This window comes from Balaenoptera ricei, chromosome 12, assembly GCF_028023285.1.
Source record: "Balaenoptera ricei isolate mBalRic1 chromosome 12, mBalRic1.hap2, whole genome shotgun sequence".
NCBI lineage: Eukaryota > Metazoa > Chordata > Mammalia > Artiodactyla > Balaenopteridae > Balaenoptera > Balaenoptera ricei.
Window position 1 is genome coordinate 69,218,965 of NC_082650.1, and position 15,514 is coordinate 69,234,478.

The 15,514-nt window shown below is 37.2% G+C and overlaps 1 protein-coding gene across 2 annotated transcripts in view; it reads left to right on the forward strand.

Annotated features, from left to right (window-relative positions):
- Nucleotides 1–14,895, forward strand: part of RNGTT (RNA guanylyltransferase and 5'-phosphatase) — a 242,395-nt gene extending 227,500 nt beyond the window's left edge. The window contains exons 15-16 of one of the 2 annotated variants that reach the window (XM_059941605.1): nucleotides 10,648–10,771; nucleotides 12,229–14,895. In XM_059941605.1, coding sequence (XP_059797588.1) covers nucleotides 10,648–10,771; nucleotides 12,229–12,431 — 327 coding nt within the window. In that variant the 3' untranslated portion in view covers nucleotides 12,432–14,895. The remainder of the gene's footprint in view (nucleotides 1–10,647; nucleotides 10,772–12,228) is intronic. The other variant, XM_059941606.1, reaches the window with a different exon arrangement.
- The last annotated feature ends 619 nt before the right edge of the window (nucleotides 14,896–15,514 follow it).

A 15,514-nucleotide genomic window follows, 5' to 3' on the forward strand; every position in this document is an offset into this window, starting at 1 on the left:
ATGAAGGACTCATTGAAGTAAATTTGAACTATGCATTGACATTTTAGTGACCTGCCTAGCTCAAACATTAGATCCAGTGTATTGTGAACTTTGTTAAGCACAGATATTTAATGACCGGTAACACGATTTTAAGTTAGGTGTTTGTTACTGCCAATAGATAGACCATTTATCAAACTCAATCTGACAGATATACTTTATGAATTACTTGCATTGGCTGTTGCTTAAAAAACAAGCAACATCAGTCAAGTCTGTCATGGTACTTATAACTATTTAGAAAGAAAAAAGTGTTAGGCATGCATATTGCATTTTAGCCTCCTGCCCACATTAATGGTACAGGCAGACCTTGTAGATATTTCGGGTTTGGTTCCAGACCACTGAAATAAAGCAAATATCGCAATAAAGCAAGTCACCTGAATTTTTTGGTTTCTCAGTGTATATAAAAGTTATGTTTACACCAAACTGTAGTCTATTAAGTGTGCAATAACAGCACTATGTCTAAAAAAATGTACATACCTTAATTTAAAAATACTCTTGCTAAAAAATGCTAACCATCATCTGAAAGAGCAGGGTTGCTACAAACCTTCAATTTGTAAAAAAACAAAACAAAACAAAAAACAAAAAACACAATATCTGTGAAGTGAAATCGAAGTGCAATAAAACGAGATATGCCTGTAGGATTGTAAAGCTTTCCTTGGTTGTGTATCGTTTTTATTATCCCACGCATGCACTGAACCCGTGATCTACTTATAAATTCTCATCATGCTTGGTACTAAACAGAGCGATACATTGTGCCATAGAGTTTGGCAGTCTGTTTAGTGAGCTGTTACCATTACCTCACCTTACCTGGCAGAGCTGCCTGTTCTGCCCACACAACCTTTTTTCTTTTGCTCATCATGCCCATGGAAAGGTCTTCAATCCAATAATGGCTTCTCATTTGGTCGAGAAATCAGACAAAAGCTTTGCAGCTGTGAAGTGCAGCCCATTTTAAAATTAACCTATTGTAAATCCTTAATGATTGAGAAATTCTGCAATTTGCTATGATGTGTGGTTCATGCTCACGCAACCAGAATAGCAAACAGCAGAGATGGTGCAGGTCAACATGGCGGGCGTTTGAAAAGTGAAGGAAAAGAAACTTGATAAGACATCGTGCTTGGTTCAAACCAGCATGTTATGTTCTCCCGCCCTTCGTCCGTCACACATCATTTCGCCTCCCACCCACAGGCTCTCCCAAGTGGAATATAATCCTTGGAAATACTTAAATTACAGTTTATTACACAAGAAGTAAAAGCTTCCACAAGTGTAGTTTACCTTTGCCTCCTGTAATACTTTTTCAACCTAGAGCCTAGATTCTTAGGGAAAAGGAGGGCACAGGTTTTTGACTCACAAAGACCTAGAATTTGAATTTTGATACCAAAACAAATTAGCTCTGTATCCTTACACGTGTTACTTAAATTCTCTGGGCTTGAGTGTCCACATCTGGAAATCTCACTGGATTCATATACAGATTAAATCAGATTATAAAACCTAATAGGGATACAGTATGTTTCTCTGCCTCTTACTGGCTGTGAGACTCAATCAAATTCCTTAACTCCTCAGTGCCTCGGCTTTTCTATCTGTAAAAACGGGGATACTTCCTAGAGCTGTTGAGAGGATTAAATAAATGAATCCCCATAAAGTACTTAGAACAGTACTCAACATCTAGTAAGTACTCAATAATTATTAACCATTCTGGCTGACAGATATTAAACAGATAATCAACAAAAAAATTATATTTACGAATAATGATAAACAAGGTAAAGGAAAAGTTGTACAACTTATACGAGCTAGAAAGATAAGCAGGGGCTATGTCATTTAGTGCTGTGTCATGAGAAGCCACTGATAAGGGGATGACATGATTTGATTTACTTTTTTTTTCATTGACATTTTTCTTGTTTCTTTTTTGTTTTAATTCATCTTTCAAAATTTACGTGCAATAAATTCACTCCTTTTGGTGTACAGTTCTTTGAGTTTAGACAAATGCGTACAGGTGTATAGCCACCACTAGAATCAAGCTATAGTACAGTTCCATCGCTTCCCCCCAAAATCCCACATGACACCCCGGTATAAGCAGTCATTTCTCCCACTCCCAAACTCTGCAACCACTGTTCTGTTGTCTGTTCCTATAATTTTGCCTTTTCCTAGGGTATCATGTACATGGAATCACATAGTCTATGTAGCTTTTAAAATCTAGCTTCTTTAACTTAGCATACTGTATTTGAAATTCATCTATGGTATTCCATTTATCAATAGTTTATCAATAGTTCTTATTGCTGGGTAGTATTCCATTGTAAGGCTGTACCAACATTTGTTTTATCTCTTTACCAGTTGAAGGACATTTGAGTTATTTCCAATTTGGGGTGATTATGAGCAGAACTACTGCAAACATTTGTATTCAGGTTTTTATGCAAACGTATGTTTTCATTTCTCTTGGGTAAATAGTTAGGAGTGGGGTCGCTGGCTCTTTTGGTAAGTGTATGTTTAACTTATAAAGAAACTGCTAAACTGTCTTCCAAAGTGGTTACAGTATTTTGCATTCCCACCAGCGATGTGTAAGAGTTCAGTTGCTTGGCATTGTTGTCAGCATTTGATACTTATTTTAGACACGCTAACAGGTGCATAGTAGTATCTCACTGTGATTTCAATTTGCATTTTCCTAATGACTAATGATGTGTTGAGCATATTTTCATGTGCTTATTTGCCATTCTTATATCTTCTTTGGTGAAGTATCTGTTCAGATTGTCCATTTTTAAATTGTGTTGTTTGTTTTCTTATTATTGAGTTTTAAGAGTTCTTTATGTAGTCTGGATACAAGTCTTTTGTCAGAAATGTTACTTACAAATATTTTATCCTAATCTCTGTCTTGTCTTTTCATTCTCTTAACAGCATCTTTAGATGCAGAGCAGAGTTTTATAGCTTTAGGTTTTATGTTTAAGTGTATTTTCTGTTTTGAGTTAATTGTGTGTAAGGTGAAAGATATGGGTTGAGGTCCATCATTTTTTTTTTTTATTTATTTTATTTTTTTTTTTTTTTGAGGCCCATCATTTTGCATGTGAATATCCAATTGTTCCAGCACCTTCTGGTGAAAAGACTCTTCTTTCTCCATTGTATTGCCTTTGTTCCTTTGTCAAATGTCAATTGACCTTATAATTGTGGATCTCTTTCTGGGCTGTCTGTTCTGTTCCACTGATGTCTGTGTCTCTCTACTCACCCGATAGCATACTGTCTTGATTTCTGTAGCTTTATATACTAAGCCTTGAAATCAGTTAGTGTCAGTTCTCCAACTTTCTTCTTTTTGTTTTGGCTGTTCTAGTGTCTTGGGCATTCCCTATAAATATTAGAATTAGGTTGTCTATATCTATAAAAATCCTTTTGGGATTTTGCTTATGATTATGTTGAATCTGTATAGTTAACATCTTAGCAATATTGAATCTTCCAGTTTGTGAGCATGGTGTATCTTTCCATTCATTTAGGTCCTCTTTGATATCTTTCTTTCATTGGTGTTTTGTAGTTGTCAGCATACAGATTCTGCATGGTTTTTTTTAAATACCCATTTCATGTTTTTGAATGTTACTATAAATGGTACTCCTTAAATTTTAAATTTCCAACTATTCTTTGCTAATATACAGAAATACAGTTGGTTTTAGTATATTAACCTGCATTCTGCAACCTTGTTAAACTTAACTAGTTCTAGGAGCATCTACCTAGATTCCATCTATGTAAGTGATCGTGTCTTATGTGAATAGAGATAGTCTTATTTCTCCCTTTGCAACCGGTGTGTCTTTTATTTGTTTTTCTCTTAAGCAAAGGAATGATTGGATTGGATTTACATTTGTCAAAGACCAATCTGGCTGCACTGTAAAGAATTGATTGGATGGGGGAAATGTAGAAGAAGAAACCAGTGTGGAAGCTGTTGCAGGAATCTGACAGACAGTGAGGGCTTGGGCTGTGATGATGGTAGTAAGAGAGGAGACAAATACTCAATGTATTTTGAAGATAGAATTGGTAATGCAGTGAATAGGAGGGAAGATAAAAGGGGAAGGGAGCAGAGGACACTAAAGCTTCTGTCACGAGGAACTGGGTGAACGGAGTTAATCATTTATTGAGATAGAGAAGATGAATGAGGAATATATATGTTAGTGATCTAAGTCAACGAATGAACTTAACTTGATAGAAATTCTCCTCTGTACCATCATCTATTTTCTGCACCTCAAGCAAAGTTTTTCACTGCTCTGGTTGGTTTCCACTAAGTGCTAGATATAAGCCTGCATATGGGTTTAGAGACCAGGATCTGGGGAAGGATGAATGAAAACGCTATAGGGCAGAGATTATCAAACTTTCTTGGTTCATGTTGCCTCATAGACATTTCTAACCCAAAAGAAATACCTAACAATTCCATTTATTAAGTGGATTGATCCAAACTACTTAATAAATGTTTATGACCTAACAAGCTTAGCATGTGTTAAGGACTGCGTAATTTCTTCTTTCTTTTTTTCTTTTCTTAGTTTAATCTGTCATTATATTAAATACTATACTCACAGAATTTTTTAAAACTCCACTTTATATCGTCACATCACAAATCTTCTCAGTTCCAATATTTAAGGCAGGCGGGGGCGTGGAACTCCTCCTACTTGAGCCACTACCCTCTGGCTCCCATAAAGCTTGTAGCAGTCTGCTATGCACACTGGCACGGTGGTCATCCTAAAACGGCCTTAGGATGGGAATTGCCTTTGTTTCTCTCCTGAGCTGGATGAACTCCCTTGATTCCACACCTTCCTCTTTGTTTTCATTGTTGCCCTCATATTGATGAAATAAAACTTTGGAAACCTCCTAGAAAAGGAAGTATGAAATACTAAAATTTTAAGAATTTGCATGCATGAAAATGTTCTGCTGTCGCTCTTGTTTCATATTTTGGCATGATATAGAATTTAAAGTTGGAATTTTTTTTAAAAGAAACTTGAAAATGTAATTCCATTTAAGGACTGCGTAATTTCTTAAACCTTGGAATCAGATTATACACCACCAACCTCATTTACTTTCCACATTGATTTTGGTGATACTTGGTTTTTATCAATGACAATAACCACTGAGTACTCAGCTTTGCAAAGATATGTTACCCAAAGGAATCTCATGTTGAAAATGTGAACTCCTGCCAACTAATAGTTTGCATGGTGTCCAACACGTGCCACTGTGTTTCCCTGGAAATTTAAAATACCCCACAGTGCCTTTCTGTAAGTTTGTCTCATTGCACAGTTTGGGAACTGTGGACTTAGGACCTTATTCCAGGACTTTTTGTTTTCTGTTTAAAGGTTTATCTCTTCCTATTTTTTTTGTATCTCTACATTAATAAAAACCAATCTCATGTTTATCATCTTTTATGAAACATAGTTTATTTTAGGAATTTTTTATTATTAAAAATTATGAAAGTTAAGCATGTATTATGTAGAAAGTTTGGACAATACAGCAAAACACGGAGAAGAAACTACGTCATTCCTAACCCCACCATCTACCAATAACCACTACTAACATGTTGTTGCTTTATCTGCCCAGTTATTTTATATGAAGATTTATTATATTTTGAATAATAACTATAACTAACTCTGATTTTATAAAAAGGTAATAATCTGTAGTTTAGTGGGGATTTCATACCCTGGAATTGTGACTCATCTGTAATGACCTTTGGGATAAATAAGACCGAGTTCTAGCTGCTTTCTTTTTATTGGCTACTTTCATTAGTTGAACTCAGGATTGGAGGGCTTGAAGACCCCACCATTCATGAGAGAGAGGCTTTCTGCTGCTGTGTTTCTAACCTAGCAAATGTGAAGTGTGTTATTTACACAGTAGTCCTTCATTATAAAGGTACAAAAAACACAAATGGATTTTAGTGAAGGAACGTTTTTTTGAAGTGGTTAAGTCTAGCATATTTTTAAAAAGGGTAACTTGTCAAGGGTTTTATTTTCTCCAGTAGATGGATGCACTTGCTAAAAGTAATATATTAAGGCCCTACTATAAGGTAGTAGTTCTAAAAGATTGTCTAATAATTCAGGTTTAAGCTATTTGTATTGTCCTGACACCACAAGGAAAACTTTTATAATTCCATTTCATTTCTGATTTATTTGTTGTTTTATTTTCTCTGCCTTCATTCATAAGTACTAGACTTTGAAGTTGCATACGTGGAAACAAGATTTTTGTTTGAGTTCATCTACTTGAAATACATTTTAAAAATTCACCTTCTGTCACACTACAGAGTTAGAGCTTGAGTAGAATTTTAAATTCAGAAAAGAAAAAATGGTCAATGTAGTTTAGCTCCAGAAAGCAGTTGACAAAAGATGGGGTGGAAACTTCTAAGTATATATATATACACACATATATTCATATTTAGAATCTCATTGTTACTCTTTCTCTGTCTCACACTCACTCCTCTTTCCCCCTCCCTCTCTTTTTTTTCAATAATTGAAAATTCTGACCAAAACAAGTGGTGTGTGTTAGTACTTTTTTAGCATAGTCTGGACCGTCGAAGAGTAATTTTTTTCTTGTAAAATCCTGGTAGAGGACCCCATGGCTGACTCTAGAGCTGAGGCAGAGAAAATACAAGATGAGCCTAGAGTACTAGCTTGTATTACCAGGGACTAAATGCTAAAAATGCATAAGTAAGTAAAAGTGGAAGCAAGTTAAAAGGACACAGGAGCCAACCTGAGAGAGTTACCAGTGGCTGAAACTAGAACAATTTGAGCAAGAAAATAAATGACAATAGTACTTTATCATAAGCCAAAGAATAAAATAAATATCCATGAGTTCTTACTGATACAAGTAAGCAAATAAATAAATGAGGGAGAAAGGCAAATCTTCCTTACAGAAGAAATCCAGATAATAAATGTAGAAGGAATGGAGAAAATAGAAAATTCCATCAGAACGCCACAGTAATAATTGCTGCAGGCAAGATTCGTGGATGAATGCTAAAATTAATGAGCGAAACTTTAAGAAGAAAAGGGATGTTTGTTTAGCCTCAAAATCTCTCTCCCAGGAAATGTATTGATCTCTGTGGTGCTTTTTTAATAAATGTCCACAAATTCTTTGATACCCTTCCTTCCAGCAAGTGGCTTAATTCCCTTATCTTTGAGCAGGGCTAGACATAGTGCCTGGAACTAAGAGTATGGTAGCTTCACAGTAGAGAAACCTGGCAGATACCATCTTCGCCAAGTGATCAGGGTTTGTTTACACCACCAGGAAGAAATCACGTTGATCTCATCTACCCCCTAGACATTACACAATGAGAAGGGCACTTTATCTCTCTGGCGTTCTTTTCCAAAATTCATAACCTCAGTCTAATCATGAGAAGACATCAGGAAATCCCAAATTGAGGAACATTCTACAAAATATCTCACTAGCACTCTTCAAGAGTGTCAAGGAAGGTCTGAGTAACTGTCACAGGTTGGAAGAGACTAAGCAGACATGACAACTAAGGCATGCAGTTTCCTAGATTGGATCCTGGAGCAGGTAAAGACATTAGTGGAAAAACTGATGAAGTCTGAATCAAGTCTGTAGTTTAGCTGATTGTATTGTACCAATGTTAATTTCTCTCTCGGAGTTGATAAATGTAACGTGATATGCGAAATATGAACATTAGAGGAAGTTGGGTGATGGGAATCCTGGAACTCTCTGTACTATCTTTACAAATTTTCTGTAGATCTAAAATTATTTCAAAATTAAAAGTTAAAAAACTCCCAGCTTACTGGTGTCCTTCCCAATCCAAGGATATTCGTTATTTTAAAGTGTCTCTAGAGCAGATTAGTTCAGAGAAATCCTCCTCCCCTTTATACAGTCTCTCTAGAAAAGAAAGATGAGCTCTTGATAACAAAACAACTCTCACAGAGCAGGGACAGTAAATTCTAGGGGCTTGTGCTCCACCATTAGAGACGGAAGCGCATCTCTGCCTGCTCTGAGCGGCGTGGTTCAGCCAGCACTGATGGTTCGCCTTTTGTGACTTGGTAGTGTGTCCAGCATTTAGGTTCCAAAAAGTATTCTATCAAAAAAGTGCGGAGAGGAGCAACTGTGGTTCTGCCTGCCTCTGTCTTGGGCCCTTCTTTCCAAGTATTACCATTGACCTGCTAATCTAAAATCTTCAGAGGTACTAGATCTGGTTTCATATGACTGTCTCTTAACGTCGGATTATTGGTAGACTCAAATGGTATCAAAAGTGTGGTACTCAGCAAGATGGATACATGAAAAAAAATTTTTCTTCAATATAAAATACACTGTATTTTCTTTTCTTCCTTTTTTCCGCCCAAAACAGTAAAATCTCATTAATCCAATGTAATTATGGGTACAGATGTGAAATCTTGATTTATAAATATTTTATTCTTATTACTTTCAAGCTCTCATTAACTCACAATAGGATAACAGAGCTGAGTATAAAAGGCCTAACCAGATCCTATTTTAGTAAATAATAATATGTGATGGTTGAGTATGATTATTGTCATAGTAACAAATTAGAATTTGGATACTAAAATTAAACTCGTTCCCTGTATGCTAATCATTCTCTTGATCTGACCATTAGTGAAAACTGTCTTTAGTTTGTGTACATATGGAAGATATTGTTTTATATCTTAAATATATTTTATTACCTAAATACATTTATTAAAAATTAAACATATTTTATTACCTACCCAAATTGAGTACCTTGCGCTGTGTCTATCTTGGGGATATAACTGGTGTGATCAGTGAAGAACAATGTACTGTTCTTGAACATGGAAATACGTTTAGGTTGGCATAGTGGCAGGTGCATGCATTTTCTGGAAAGCCCTATTTCCCGGATTGTTAACGTGTACCCAAGTAGATACACAGATACTTAATAATACTGCCTAATTGCTGTAGTCAGATTGAGCAACACATAATTTATAGCAATTCTGAGACTAGAAACTCAAGAATGGTAAGTATGTGATAAAGATGTACTACGATTGGTAGTCAGTAGAAGTGCAGACTGCACATTATTGATAGCAAGCCATTCTTGTAGATGTGTGTGATACAATTTTCTTGACAGGTATTTTCAAAGTGTACCTTTCCATGTCATCTTGGTATCTTTAGTGAATTTATTTGTACACTTAAAAAAAAAAGCAATGTTTCATTTCCTAATTTTATATTCAATTAAGAATTTTAGTGGTTGGCTACACAAAGTGCCTGTAATGTGCCAGGCACTTTCATTTATTATTGCTCCAATGTCCCAGTGAATTAGAAACTCCTTTGCCCATTTTAGAAATTAGAAAATGGAGAATCTGAAAGGTTTAGAAACTTATCTGTTAGACCCTACTTATGGTATAACATAAGTGTTTACCTTACCTGAATAAGTTGCCTAACACTTGGATATAGATAATGCCTCAGAAATAAAAGGAGGTAGATCCCTAGGAAGGGAGGGAGGGGAGTTGAGACTAGAATAATGAATATTTGAGAATAAATTTAGCAAGTTTGCTAAGTAAGTAGAGCATCACTTTCTTGGGCAGGTCTGGCTCCAATACACTGAATGTATTGGTCCTGTCAGATTTGTTGAAAATGCAAATAGTCCAATCAAGTGTAATACTCATTAAGGGAAAAGGACTACAATTTGAAAGTTTTTATGAAGATATGCACTGCCTAATCTGTGAATTGAAAGCATCTTTTAAAAATTTGCTCCCCTTCATATTCCTAGGTGGTAGTGAATATGTGGGTAGAAAAAGGAGAGCATTTCAAATAATCCTAATGAAGTTAACTGATTGCAATCTTCCGTATTGTGAGGAAAAGTTGTTAGCTGTGAAAGACGAGGACAGAATTAAAATATTACCATGACTGGCATTTGATTTGAAACTGCGAAGATAAGCTTAGGTTCCTATTTATGAAAACCATCCTCACAGCCCGATGAAATATCTTTTCAAAGGTTCTATAGTTGCCATGGATACTTGTTAGCGTTGATAGACTAAGTTGTAATCCATATTCAATCATCTGAGGTGAAGTAGCCAACAAACCTACCAGCTAATATCAAAGGTAGCTTCATCTCTAAATTCATACTGGTTTGGAGATGAAAAGGGTAAATAGCCTGAAGATTAGATTTTTAGTTAATTATCACTGCTTGAAAAGCAAAATAGTTAGGATGCACATTGCCTGAATCAGATCCTAATGTTTACTCTTTATGCGTAACTTTTTATCTTAACCAGTAAAGGGGATTTCTTAGGTTCTGACATAGGAATTTAGATGGTGTGGTCTTTCTAAAAGTTGTTGAAACCTTCACAGATACTCAGTTTCTGAAAGCCAGAGGGACACAGACAATATCGAAGGCATTGGTCCCTATGGTAACGTATTTGCATTTGGCCCAGAAGTGGCTGGTTTCTCCTTAGCTTCTTTTAATTGCTATATATTGACAGCCTTTTTCACGACTATTTATAAGGTGTCAGATTGGTGAGCAAGTGTACAAGGGAGTACGTACCACATCCTTGGGCTTGATTAGATGCTTCGGGTGACAAAGAGCTCTGTGTGAAGAGGCACGAGGTGTTTTTGGCATTTCCCTAACGCGTCTGTCACGTAGTGCAGGCAAGAAGCCTGTCAGATGATTTAAATATTTTCCTCAATTCTCTTTTAAAACAGGTGACAAAAGAGCTAAAACAGTATGACAACAAAATTATAGAATGCAAATTCGAGAACAACAGCTGGGTCTTTATGAGACAGAGAACAGACAAAAGTTTCCCTAATGCCTACAACACTGCCATGGGTGAGTGTGACACCCTCCCGGTGGAGGTTACATGAACACCCCCCCCCCCAAAAAAAAAAAAAAAAAAAACCACAACAACACACAAAAGCTAAAGTGTTAGAACCAAACTGTGCTGCCTTTAGTGGTTCAGCTTTGGGGGCAGAAGGCCATGCGGACCGCGGAGGGCTCGTGGCAGGTCTGTGCCCCGCGTGGCTCCAGTCCTCCCTCACCTGTGGGCTGCTGCGGGCACCCAGGAGAGGGGTTAAAGGGCAGGAAATCGGGCTGCGGATAGGATGAATTTGTTGAATGACAGCCACAACAAAAGCCATGGTAATTGCAGATCCATTCAAAACGCTGAAGCCATCGTCTGCCAGATGGCAAAAGATGGCATGAGCAAGGGAAATGTAATTTCCAGCTCCTAAGATAGTTTTACAAACAATGGAAAACAACGTCAATGAAAACCTTAAAAAACATAAAATAAAAAAGAAGAAACGTAAAACCTGCTGTGCTATCCTTCAGGGTGTGCTCTGGGTACAATGTGAATGCTTTGGGAATTCAGAGTAGTGAGGGTCTTTCATGGGAAACAGCACATATTAATTAGGTTTCTAAGGTAAACTACTACTGGGAGCAATTCTCGGTTGTGTTGTTAGTGGAACTGAAAGAAAAAGACAGATAAAAACCAAGAATGAAGGTTAATAGGATTATGCACTTTGAGTGCTCAGTCAGTGATGATGATCGTGTGATAAGCTTATGAGATAATATAGAAATTGCCACTTTGAGTTTTGTGGCTTAAGTTACTGTTGTACATTCGAAGGTTCTTGTGGGAACTAAGGTCTGTGTTCAGACAGGATGCGTTCATTTGGAAAAGAGGAGTAATTAAGCCCGTGTTGTTTTCCTAAAATCAAGTGGGTAAATACCATTTTGATCACATAGGGAAAGGTGCTTTCTTTAATAGTCATTTTGTTGTAATACCTTACTTCAAGCAAGTTACTAAAATAAAGAATAATGCGCTCTGCCAGCTACGCTGCAGCCTCCCCGTTCAGCGGGCACGATGGCTGGCGCCGCATTACATGCATCAGCGTGCGCTTCTTTCTGAGAGAGGGAAAGGCTGGAGGACTAGAGCGCGCGCTTTCTTTAGAAACTGCTTGAATGTGGACCATAGTGTGACGCACTGGGCGAGATCAATATCCTACATAAACTGTTTGGAGGGATCAAAAACGGTAGTGAAGACAGGCTTAAGCCCAAATACGTAAAGTTTGGGTCTAGAATTAATAATAAAGGCAGCCACCAGAAATGCACTCACTTCGGGGGAGGGGGAGGGAGGAGCACAGCTGAATCCACAGCAAGTCACCCACGTTGGGAAGATGGAAAGTTTTAGCGTGTTGGGATGGAAACGTCTCCCCGTCCTCGTCTCCCTGGGGCGAGTCAGCTGCCTCCATGAACCCTCACATGAGACTCACGTCTCCCTTTGTCCACAGCCGTGTGCAACAGCATCTCAAACCCTGTCACCAAGGAGATGCTCTTTGAGTTCATCAACAGATGTGTGACAGCTTCTCAAGGACAGAAGCGAAAGCATCATCATCTGGACCCGGACACGGAGCTCATGCCTCCACCACCTCCCAAAAGACGTTTGACTGAAAGACCTGCCTCTGACTTCAGGATTGAGAGGAAAGATGAGTGAGGAAAAGTGCTGTTGCCCCATATTCTTTGCGACCAGAGAAATTCAAAACAGAGTGTGGCTTGATGTTGATACACGTTTGACTTTAAAAAAAAAAAAAAGAAGAAAGTATTGTAGCCAGCCTGTAAATATTTGATGCATTTGTTTCCTCAGTGCTACAATACATCATGGACTTAAACATTTTATTTATATCTGGTAAACTCAGCCTTACCTTGTGGAATCTGAAGATTGAAATATCCAAAGGTTTAAATGAGATTGAAATCAATGAAGAAGAGGCCTTGTTTATATATGGATAACTTACACTTTAATTTATAAAGTTAGCAATCTAGAACTGTGAGCGCCTAGAACACTGTATTTTTTAGAAGTTGTATTTCAACTATGATAGGTTTTCCTTTTAAAACATTTAGACAATGGCATTAAATATTCCTGCTATTATTTATCATGGATTTCCTACATTTCTGAAATTCTTGTATTCAAAACCAAATGACAAAGTTGTTAAATATTGTACTATATTAAACAACTTGGTCTGGCTTATATCATTCTAAGAAGTTGTTTTGGAAATGTAAAAGTAAAAAAGTAAAGCTCCAATTTTGTTAATTTCATCCTTTCTAAAGGAGGTATATTGAGTCTTTTCATCGTCTCTTTCTGTTGTTTGAACTGCAGTATCAGCTATCCAATGTATCCACTCTGGCAGTGGTCCCGAGTTACTTCATAGAACTTAGAGACACACCACCCGGTCCTGTGTGTGTTGTTCTCCTGGGAGACTTTTGTTCTCTCTTTCCTTTTTTTTAGTTTTAATGCCAGGGCTACTTCTGCTGTACCTCAGTGGTAGCACATTGTAGATTACATTAAAACACACAACTCACTGTGATGATGGGAGTGATATCAGATACAGACAGTGTTGTATTTGTTCCCTTGCGCCAAACAGCAAAGGAAATGCCAGCTGACTCTTTTGATTAGAAGGTAATGTCGGTGGAAGAGAATGCTGTCACTAGAAAATGCTCTCCCACTGCTTGATAAATGCAGAGGCAAAGACTAGACATCTGTAGGAACTAAACATCAAGGAAGCCAAGACATTTATTTTCAAAGCCAGAATTCTCTCATCTTCTATTCTGGGAATGCTATTTCAGTTGTACATCTGAATTTTAAAAAAAAAAACAAAAAACAAAAAACACATTTACTGATAGATAATGGATTTAAAGAGTGGCTAATTGGTCACATGCCATTGTTGGGAAACTGTGTTCTGATTGGTTTGTGAAGGAACTCTTGAAAATTAGCCTACTAGAGGCTAATGTATTTATTTTTAGAGGTACAGGTTTTAAGTATGTGTATTTAAACAAATTTTCATGATCTGAATTTTATATATGTATATGCATATATATGTGAGTATATGCAGCAGTGTATATTCTTCTACTAATACAGTGAGAAATCCAAACAGGTCACCTAGTAGATTGAATATCTGATAGGATTTCTATATCAAATAGCACAGATTAACCAAACATGTATTTATATTCACCCGAGTTTTAATGTTTTTAAACAAAGTTTCTTCCTGCAGTGCTTTTCTATATGAAGTACTAGAGTCACGCTTGGGCTTCTTCCCTTATTGTTCCCAAGTTATGTAATGTATAGTGAATTTATTCAAAATGCCATTTTAGTGTTTCTTTCCTAGAGTACTTTTGTGCGTTTGAGCACAACAGGGATTAAAACATCTGATTGCCGCAGTAACTATTGAGAAATGGAAATTGGTCAAGGTCTCATGGTGTCTTGTACAAAGCAGATCTAAAAAAAACGCCTCTGCAATTCCAAATAGTCCGACGCCTGCTCCACCAGGATTGGTGGCTCTTTTCACAAGGTGCATTGCTTTCTTCCAAACCCGTGTAAACGCAGAAGGCTTTTGCAGATGTAAGAGCAAGCTTTTGTCAGCATTCTTTAATGGAGTTAAAATGTTTATGGTAATTGTAACCTTTTAAATGAGTTACGTGAAAAGAGCATCTCATTTTTAATACACCCAGATATTTTCTCCTTGCCTTTGTGCATTTTCCAGGACTTAATTTTCTTAATTTATCTTTTCCTTTCAATTGTAGTGAAGTATAATAAGTAGATCCCATTTAGCCCCTGAACACATTACCATCTACAGTGTCATAAAAAGTCATCTGGAAAGTCAGGGGAGGGGTGGAAATCTGGAGTCAGGATTTGGGACGTCATGAAGGAAACACTTTCTTTCTCAGCCCACTTCATAATAACTGTTTTCTGACACTGAAGTTTTGTAGATGAGAATAAGAAAACTTTACTTTCCTGAGTTATGACATATAACTTTGCTTTGTGTTTGGAAAAGATGTGGAAGACTCGACTGCCTGGCTGGTTACACTTGCTTTCCATGAAATGCTCAGAAAATGTCAGGACATTCCTTCTCTAATTGTGTGTCAGTGCAGTATTGTAATAAAACTACTGATTTAAAATAATAGAAGGTGTATCTACTTTGTTTTACTGGTGATGCCTTTGTGTCCCTTTAGATAACCAGCGCAGTCATGTCCCTTTTATTGCTGGCATCAGATCCTGCTGCTGTCCACCATACCCATCAAAATCCACCTGGTTTTGTTGCATTCTAGAGATTAGCATGAAGACTTGGAAAATCTTCTGTTTTCCTTCCTGAGAAACCGAGAAACTTGGAAGTTAAGAATCAAATACTTCCAGATGGAGAAAACTAATGTGGTAGAGAAAACCCCGGGGCTCAACCCAAAGACCAAGTCTAGGCTCTGCCTCTCGTTGCTTCTCTGTCCTCTCTAGAACTTGTTTCTCCCCTCCCCCATCTATAAAATGCCAAGATTGGATCAGATGATCAAAAAGAAGCTTTTCAGGTCTGACATGATTCTTGTGTAAAAACCAGTGCTTTGTAAACATCCTGTATTCACAATAATAGCAATATGACCATTATGGAATAGTCACCAAGCCCCAAGCTGCCCTAAAGACAAGCACTCTGTGCAGGGAGGTACTATCATCAACCTCATTTGTAGCTGAGGAAGCTCTGACCCAAGGTAACATAGCTAGTTAGTTGTGAGCTGAGACCCAAACACAGGTCTTTCTAC